The sequence below is a fragment of the Pteropus alecto genome, unplaced genomic scaffold, assembly GCF_000325575.1.
Source record: "Pteropus alecto unplaced genomic scaffold, ASM32557v1 scaffold81, whole genome shotgun sequence".
Classification (NCBI taxonomy): domain Eukaryota; kingdom Metazoa; phylum Chordata; class Mammalia; order Chiroptera; family Pteropodidae; genus Pteropus; species Pteropus alecto.
In genome coordinates, this window is record NW_006433378.1 from 731,174 (window position 1) to 741,113 (window position 9,940).

A 9,940-nucleotide genomic window follows, 5' to 3' on the forward strand; every position below is an offset into this window, starting at 1 on the left:
CTTGTGTAATCCATGAATATGGTTTACCTTCCCATTTATTTAGATCTTAGACTTTTACTAATATTTTGTTGTTTTCAGGATAGAGGTTCTGGATATATTTTGCTAGATTTATACCCAAGTACTCATTTTTCATGCTGTCATAAGTTATCTATCTATTTATAGCTATAGATATATACGCTAGATATATATATATATATGTATATATATTAGTTTCAGTTTCCAATTGTTATATAGGAACATGACTGACTTTGTGTATTGACCTTACCTCCTATTACCTTTCTACACTCACATCTTGGTTCTAGGAGATTTGGGTAGACTTACTGAGATTTTCCACATATATAATTGTGTGCTCTGTGTATAGAGAGTAAATCACTCATAACTTTTATTACATAGAACTAGTTTTGCCCATTGAGACCATTCTAGAATGATACTAATCTTATTTCCATATCATTGCTCTTTATATACTGAAAGTTCTCCTTTATATCTCCCCTGAGTCTTGTAGTAATCCATGCATACACTTCTTTTATTGTTTCTCTTTAAATTCATACTCAGGTTACCTCAAAAAACTAGTTACTCTATTTTGTGTAATCACATTTTAAAAATACATATTCTTTTAAAAATAGTGGCCAAATTCAGTGCGGAACTCAGATACCAACCATTTCTGAGTCTGATTTTACTTCCTTCATGATAGCAGAGCTGCAATAATGATAATAGATTGTGTTATCTCATGTACTTCTCACAATGACCTTTTACATCGGTATTTTTATTTCTGCTTTGTAGATAAAGTGACTTAGGCTTAAAGAAATTAACAAATTTGCCCACGGGTTCTCAGGTGTTTATGTAGTACAGCTAGCGTTCGTATCCAGGTCTCTTATATTGACTCCTTTGCTCTTAAACACTCTTCTAGCTCAAAATAGTAGCACAATCGATACTATAATTTTTACTATATGAAATTATAAATGTTTACAATATAATTTTTATAATTAGTGCTTTATATAATAAACATGTAGATAAATAAAATGTGATTTTATTTCTGGATTACTTATTTATATAGCTCTACTTTTACATTTTAAAATGGACTTGGTCAATTCCTCAATTTTAAGATTAATAATGGGACACAGGAGATAACTTTAGTTAATCATTGCTTTTTATGAAATATCTTTTAATTACTAGTGTCTGCAAATGTTTCCCAAATTACAGTTTACAAATATAGACTTGGTCAATTCTTCAACCTTAAGATTAATAATGGTAAACAGGAGATAACTTTTAGTTAATCATTGTTTTTGATGAAATATCTTTTGTTAGTGCCTGCAAATCTTTCCCAAATTATAGTTTACAGTATTTTTAATTTCACACAATGAGATAAAATATTTATTGAAAACATCCAAATAATAAAAGAAATAAAATTTTGAAAAGAGAGAAACAATATAAATACATATTTTTATGTTTTTAGTCTAGCTCATAGCTTACAGAAATCAAAGACTATGTGAGAGCACAGTTATTAATTAACTTAGATTCCCAGAGAGATAGTGACTCAAAGCTTTTTACAGTTGCATTTTGAACATAAGTTTATTAAGTACTGATAGGCTGGTTGAGAGTGCAATAAAACTTTATGAGTAGCTCAGTATATATATACCTGAGCATTTTTCCATGATTATTACTTTGGCAGCCTGGTACAACATAGCAAACAGAACAGGCTATGAAACAAGGTAAGTTTATAGATAATATTTTTTTTTGTTACTTTCATGTTTTCAAGTAAGTATTTGTTCCCTTAATTTTTGGTAGCAATATTTTTGTCTATCTGCACTTGTTTAAAATAGCAAAGATAATAGATTTTCATTTGCCATTTCAAATATATAGCCCCTTGTACTAAAATAAGAAAAAATATTTTTAATTTTTTTTAAGATAAAAATATTTTTTTGACCAGTTCTTCATTATACTTTTTGTCAGACTTAAGTGGAAACATAACAGGTTTAGTTTAATTGCTTTATATAAAACAAAATAAAGATCTGAAATAGTTTGGAAGATAGGGAAATTAATTATGACTAAATATATTTTATTTAAGAAAAGATATAGTCAGAGTAGAATGCTATATTTATAAAATATTAAATCTTTCCTAACAAATCTTTTAAAGATCAGTCATCAAACTACCATCTAATAAAGTGTTACTTAATTTGAAAATAAATATACAGAAAAAGGACATTGATATATAATTTCCCCAAAAATATTTTGCTTAAAATTACTGTGATCTAAAATATGATCACTATAATTACCACCTACTACATATGAACAATTTTAGTACTGATTGTTTATGAGTACTCACATGAGTAATTTAATTTTAGTATATTAATTTTGTCCTCATTTTCTAGATACAATTGCTTCATGACAATATGCATTTTTTAGACTTCCATTAACAAAAGAAAAGCATAATCATTTTTATTGGCTTCTTGATACCAAACTAAGGTATTACCTAGAGTTAGACTTAAACTTATTTTAAAGTTAAAAATTCAATACAATTGTGTTATTTTTCATATAACATTAAAGAATCGTTTTACTTTCAAAACAGTTTCATATATTACCTGTTAAGTTTACATTCAGATGTTCAATTGCCAATGCAATAAACAGCTTTCATATTTGTTAATTATATAATGTTAATTTTTAAACATTAATTCACAAGGCATATTTTAAAAATTAAGCTTATGCTTGATGTCAGGCTCTGAACTACTTTCATGATTCTTGCTATTAAGAATACAGCAGTCTAACAGAGGACATTAACATATGCATAAATAATTGCAACAGATATATTATGAGCCATGGTAAATGGAAAAAATATACATTTACTCTGTCTCTAAGAGTGAAGAAGGACTCACAAAGAACATGGCATTTGAACTGGACGTAAGTTGGAACTAACCTAGAAGAGCAGATATGGAAGGATTGAAGAAATTAAATAACATGTACTAAGAAATACATGTTATCCAAAAAAGTTTCAGTTATAGGGAAAGGATGAGGATATAATTCTGAAAGTATTTTAGAGGTAGAATCAGTAGGACTAATTGAATGATTAATGTGCTAGAGAGATATGGAAGAGGGAAAAGAAGTTTTTAGGTTGGGACAACTTGATATTTGAACTGACATAGAAAATTACAGGAGGAGGGACTAGTGTGAGAGGTCCCCCCAAATTTTATTTTAAAACCAGCAACTTAAAGCATTTACAATGGATATTCCAAATTCCTATCTGTGTATATTCCATTGAATTAAAATTTATATAAAATCAGAACACAGAAAAACTATAAAAACTTGAAGATTAGAAAAGATGAGAGATGCTCAGAACTAAAACAAATAAGCTTTAAGATAATTACTAGAGAAAAGCTCTTCTCAATCTATATTTAGATATCTTCTGTATGCTAACTCAAATGTATAATGTTATCTTAAAATAAATATGTATTTTTGATATGAGAATTTGATATATTTTATTTGTTATTTGAGGAAGGAACTTGAAGATCATATAGTTCAAATTCTGTTTTTTTAATAACTCCTTAATATATATAATATATACTTTTTCTTTTTGATAATATTTTATATTTATTCTTTTACATATTTATACTTGTATTCTTTTGCACATATTTATATTTATAATCATTCCACAATATTTTTGTAAAAAAAACTGTTGAGATTTGAGAGACAATAGAGTAGGAAGAACTGGTTTTTCTGACTCCGAGAAAATAACTAATTTTCTCTAAGTTTAAGGTTCCTAATGCTTAAAATGTGAATAACAGCATCTCCTTTATTGAACTGTTGTGAGAGTTAAGGAACATAGTGCAAATGTGAGGTTTGTTTGACTTGAAAACTGCTCAAATGAGAGCAAGGCACACCTTCTTGGAGATTTTTTATTTCCTTTATGTTTACATCTTTGTGTACTAGTATAATGCACATCCTGAATTCACTCCTTTTATTTAAAATTGTCCCGGTATATATTATAAAGCTATTTGCAGCTTTATTTGTGTTGTGCTTAGTTTTTTTAAAAAAAGAAATGTATATAATTTTATGATAATTATGGTGGCTTTTTGTAGTTATGTATCTTTTACATTTTAAACATACATTGTTTTTTCTTTCTTTAGATGGCAAGGAAGAAATTTAGTGGATTAGAAATCTCTCTGATTGTCCTCTTTTCTATAGTTACTATAATAGCTATTGCCCTAGTTGCTCTTTTAGCAACCAAGACACCTGCTGTTGAACGTAAGTAATGTTAAAAATATTTACACATTATAGTGAAGTTAAGATAAAATTTACTCCATAATAGTTATGGATTCGGAAAAGTAAACTATATGAGATGAAACATGTAAAGAAAGATCTTGGGTAAGTTACATAATTTTTCTCTTCATTATATTCTAGTTATTTCAGTGAGGAGCCATTGTAATTAAGGAATCTATGTGCTTTGACATTAATGGCCTTCCCTACATTGTGTTGCTTAATAAATAGCAAAGAGGTAAAGGGATCAAGCTGTTAATGGAAGGTAGAATAGTGGAAGATTGAATAAACCTACTGTAACCAGTAAAGTTCTTTTAATTAGTGGGTTTTAACTCTGGCCTTCAGACACTTGCAAAAGTGAGGAGCAGATATTGGGGAAATACCCTCTTTGTCTTAGACTCAATTTTATTTTTTTAAGCAGAGAGAAGTTGTATGAGAAAAAAAGGGGGAGGGTGGTGAAAAAGGGCTTGAGGTATTTATCTTTTTTTTTTTTTCTGAATTATTCTGTCTTAATTTAGAGTTGATACATACTACTCTGGTCCACCTAATATACTTTCTCTTTTTTCATCATTATCTCTTGACCAAATCAAAATTGGAAAGGGTGTTATAAATTATTCTCAAGGTTACCAAAGTTAACATTTTCTATTGATGTTAGTTTTTTGTTTTACCTTCTTCCAGTAAACTAAAAGAACACTACATTGTGAAGCAATCAATTTTATCTTACCCATATCTGATTTATTATATAAAGTCGGGATTCATTTTACACTGCCATTCCCTGCTATCTATTCTATTCATTTCTCTTATTTTTTCTCTCTTCTTCTGTTAATTCTTGTCTCCTTCTTTAAATTATTTTCTCATCCATGTTTCTTCTTCCTTTTTCAACTATAAAACACAAATTGTAAATGTAGTGGGAATGTATATATAATTTCCTTTTGATTCTACCTCAAGACATTCTGTGAATATATTTTGTTTTTCTGAAGAAGTAGTCAACAGGGTTCTGCACAGTAAATTTTAAATATCGTTTGGATTTTTAACTTTTGAAGACTAGGACCTGAATTTTTAAGTTCTATTTAAATGCCAAATTTAATTTTATTTTTATTATATACAAATTCATGTACTCTTTTAATGTAAATACTTAATTTCTTAAAAATATGAAAAAGTTTATTTGATACCATGTTTTATTTTATTGACCTTTTTCATTCCTAGAAAATAGTGATTCTACTTCAACTCCAACTACCACTCGTGCAACTACTGTGTATCCTAGTTTAGGAAAATGTCCAAGCGAGCCAAATAATCTGTTCAATGAAAGAATAAACTGCATTCCAGAACAATTTCCAACACAGGTCTGCAACAAATTTTTAATATTTTTTATGAATAGATGTATATTAAAATAATTATATTAAGATAATTGCTCAATATTGGATCGATTCCACATTTTTAAAGATGTTACCGTCAATTAGGCTGCATTTATTTTTTTATTGTAGGTCTGTATAAACAGATGAGACATAATAGAAATTATTGAGCTTGCTTTTCTCTATTTCTATTCAATTCTAAAGTTAATATTTTTCCATGCTTAACAAGCTATTGTTAATTTTATAAACTTTCCTAAAATTCTATCCTCTCAAATCGACTTCATAAAAAAAGTATAACCTTTGACAATATAGATCACTGAAGAGAGATTATCTATACTCCATTAGAGTATCTGTAATGATGGCATTCAGAAGTATCTGTGGAAAATTATTAATTTTTTATTATTTGGTAATTTGGGAGAAAAAGCTGAAATGGAAGAAGTTAATGGTAGCTGAATTGATTCATGTAACCTTAAGATTATGCTTCTTTGATTTTCGGAAACTGCATAGGAATAAAGGTCAATGAATGTGTGTGTGTGTGTGTGTGTGTGTGTGTGTATAGTCACAGATGTTTTACAATATCTATATATTATATACATATCTATAATATTTTATATCTATATAAATTAAAATATATTAATTATATTAAATATCATTAAACATTATATATTAAAATATGCATATTTGAATCTTACCTCTCTCACTCCCCACCACACACAAAATAACTAAATGAAATAAACTTTCTATTAGCTCTATCCTACCATTGTTACATCATCATTAACATAATTTTCTGATTAATTTGCTGTGAAAAATTGGAAATAGATGAGATTTTTTCTTAGGACAATGTTAGGAATAATGGGTCCTATTGCTTACCAACTGATAAAAGAGCTAAGTAACGTAGTGTTTACTCTAGCACTCTGAGCAAATTGGATACATATTCTCTTCAGCTAATATTCTCCTTAGGAAATGATTGAAGCTTATCAAAGAATTCTGTTAGAAAAAAATATGTGTTGCTAGGATCTTAAAGGGAAACATTTGAAGGACAATGGTCTAAGATTTTCATGCCTACTATTAGCCTTTAATGTCGGGTTGCTAAAGAGTGTTTTCAATGTGAAACAAGTTAAACTTAGGAATTTAACAAATTTTAGCTGATATATTTTATATTTGTGATTTAAGAAATGAAAATGAACTTAAAACTGTATTTTAAGAAACAGCTATAATTGTACCCAGAGTGTATTAGTCAGCTCAGGCTTCTGTAATAAAATACCACAGACAGGGTGACTTAAACAATAGACGTTTATTTTCTTACAGTTCTGAAGGCTAGAAGGTAAGGTGTCATCAGGATTGGTTTATGGTGAGACCTCTTTTTATATTTATATTTATATTTCTTCCAAGTAAAATGATATTTTAACACATTATATTTATGAAGAAATAAGCTTGTTTTTTAAACATTCATTGAAACATTTATTTGAATGAATGAATGTTTAAAAATTAAAGACTGATGCATACAATAACAGTACTAATCATTTAATTCCTTTTATCAATGTTTTATCAGGCCATTTGTGCAATGCGAGGTTGCTGCTGGAAGCCATGGAATGACTCTGCCATTCCTTGGTGCTTCTTCGCTGATAATCACGGATATAATGTTGAGAAAATTACATCAACAAGTGCTGGTGAGAACTGTTGTCGTGGTGATCCAATATAATATATTTTAAGTGGAATGAAAAATATATGTTTTAAATTTTTCTTTGGAAAATATCTTAAATAGATTCGAATGGAAAGTATATGTACAAGAATGTTCAAATTGATTATATTAAGGCTTTATTTTTTATACGATTGTATTTCCAAATTTAAAAGGGTCATTATTTGTGATAAAGGCAATAAAATTATAAAAATAAAAAATATTTAATAATTATTAATCTTTATAAATAAAGGCATTACCAATGCCAACTTTTTCTTTCTTTAAGGACTTGAAGCCAATTTAAACAGGATATCTTCACCTACATTATTTGGAAATGACATTAACAGTGTTCTCTTAACAACTCAAAGTCAGACACCCAATCGTCTCCGGTTCAAGGTTTGTTTTTTTAGGTTTCTTAAAAAAGCATTAGTAATAAAAGGCATGTTATGAGCACAGCCTTTATACTACCCAGATATTTTCTCAAGAAATATCTATTCTAAAACAAAAGACTAATTGGACTAGTTACTCAACTCCTCTGAGCCTATTTACTCAAACATAACATAAGAAATAGTTCCTCTGGTAGGTATTTTTGTAGAACTGAGTAATATAGTCAATGGAAAATATTTGATGTAGTATCTGAAGAAAAATAAATGCCAATTAAACTTTAGTACTTTTTATTATTTCAGCTACAGATTATGATTAAGGACTAGTTTAACATTTAATTTGAGAAAAGTGTTAATTGTGCTCTATAAACATGACTTATACTCAGTAGTTCTTTTTATTGGTATCATTTGTATTTATGATTTTAAAGAAACTAATTTCTGAGGTTTTTTTTAACTAGTAGATTACTAGTATGGTCTTTTTATTTGGAAGTAAAAACACTATATCTTTCATACATTTCCTTTTTAGCAACAATTTCACAGGAATTAAAAGATTTAAAAAAAAAAACAAAATTCAGAATCCTTATGGGATTTCTAAAGGGATGAACTCTGAAGAGCAACAAGGATAATTAAATTCACAAAAATCTAGTATTAAAGAATCAATATTTTATTATGCTATTATTTTTTATATTAGTTAAAAATCATTATTTTACATACTGTACTTTTATAACCAACTGATTTTATTTATTGCTTAACAATTTATGCAATTAATTTTGTGCACAGCTGTTCAACAGTATTAAAATTAAGTTTATGACTAGATTAAAAGCTCATCTATAAAATTATTAAATTTATTACTTTCCATTAGGAACTTGCATGTAGTAATTCAGAATTTGAAAGTTAAATAACAGTTTTGAATCAGCTAATGCCAACTTGTTTAAATTTGCAGATTACTGATCCGAATAATAAAAGATATGAAGTTCCTCATCAATTTGTAGAAGAATTTACTGGCACCGCAGCTTCTGGTACCTTGTATGATGTGCAGGTTACAGAAAATCCATTTAGCATCAAAGTTATTAGAAAAAGCAATAGGAGAACTTTGTAAGTAATTATCTTATTTTACATTTATGTAATTTTAAATAATTGTTCAATTTTATTCTATCATCATAGAATTAGGAACATCTTAATTTTAAGTCATTTTCAGAAAGAATAACTGTTCTCTCCAAAGAGGGTAGGTGGGCTTATTTGTAAAGATATAATGGTAGAGAGGTTTTGTTTTCTGTGGATGAAAGATGCAAGAACGTTAATGGAAATATACATATTAGGGCCAACCAAAGCTGAAGGTGGAGAACATCACTGATACAATTATAGCCTTGCCTATATTTTCACATACCTAGAAGCCCTATTGTGTCTTTTCCCTATTATTTATCGTATTCTGTAGGATCAATTTGTAGGATCAAGTAGTTCCTATTCAAAGATGGTCTAATTTTCATAGTAATGCTTAAGGATTTTTCTTATTTATATATCAAATTAAATATATCCTTGAACGTCTCCATTATGAATGTATTTTGAGGAATATTTGTGGCAAGAAATTTACTAATTTTCAAGATAAATTCTTTTGCATCTCCAAGAAAGGTTAATTAAATAATGTCAAAATCAAATCTAAGCAATTAATTTTCTTAAATATATTTTCATAATTTGTAATTGACTATGTTAAATCACAAAAATATTGTCATTTAACATTTCTCTTAGAATCTATTTGATTTGCATAAAACATTACCTTTTTCTTTTTAGAAAATGATTTTGAAGTTAAACATGAATTAATTTTCCCAATTTGTCTCATTTGCAAAATGGGATTGATAAAGGTAGTTCTTCCTTAGGATTGTGATCGAAATTAAGGGAGAGAATGCAAGCGAAGAATTATATTGGTGATAATAAAGCAAATTGTGTTGATGGAATTAACATGTTCTGGTTATGGTATAATTCATGTGTTCCTAAGAAGTGATCACAGCTAAAGATTATCATATTTAAAATGAAATATTCTGGATGATAATGTAGACCCATATTTAATGAAACATTTCATTTATTGAAACATCATTTATTTCTTTCTTTCATGATGCAGGTTTGATACCAGCGTTGGTCCCCTGGTGTACTCTGACCAGTATTTACAGATCTCAACCAGACTTCCCAGTACATATATGTATGGTCTTGGGGAACATATTCATAAGAGATATCGTCATGATTTAAATTGGAAAACATGGCCAATTTTCACCCGGGATCAACTT

The 9,940-nt window shown here is 28.2% G+C and overlaps 1 protein-coding gene across 1 annotated transcript in view; it reads left to right on the top strand.

Annotated features, from left to right (window-relative positions):
• The first annotated feature begins 4,118 nt into the window (after positions 1 to 4,118).
• The window catches only part of SI (sucrase-isomaltase), an 81,162-nt gene continuing 75,340 nt past the window's right edge, over positions 4,119 to 9,940 (top strand). Inside the window, exons 1-6 of the mRNA XM_006908270.1 lie at positions 4,119 to 4,236; positions 5,455 to 5,591; positions 7,153 to 7,270; positions 7,565 to 7,674; positions 8,605 to 8,756; positions 9,778 to 9,940. The exon at positions 9,778 to 9,940 is cut by the window's right edge and continues 7 nt beyond it. Coding sequence (XP_006908332.1) covers positions 4,119 to 4,236; positions 5,455 to 5,591; positions 7,153 to 7,270; positions 7,565 to 7,674; positions 8,605 to 8,756; positions 9,778 to 9,940 — 798 coding nt within the window. The remainder of the gene's footprint in view (positions 4,237 to 5,454; positions 5,592 to 7,152; positions 7,271 to 7,564; positions 7,675 to 8,604; positions 8,757 to 9,777) is intronic.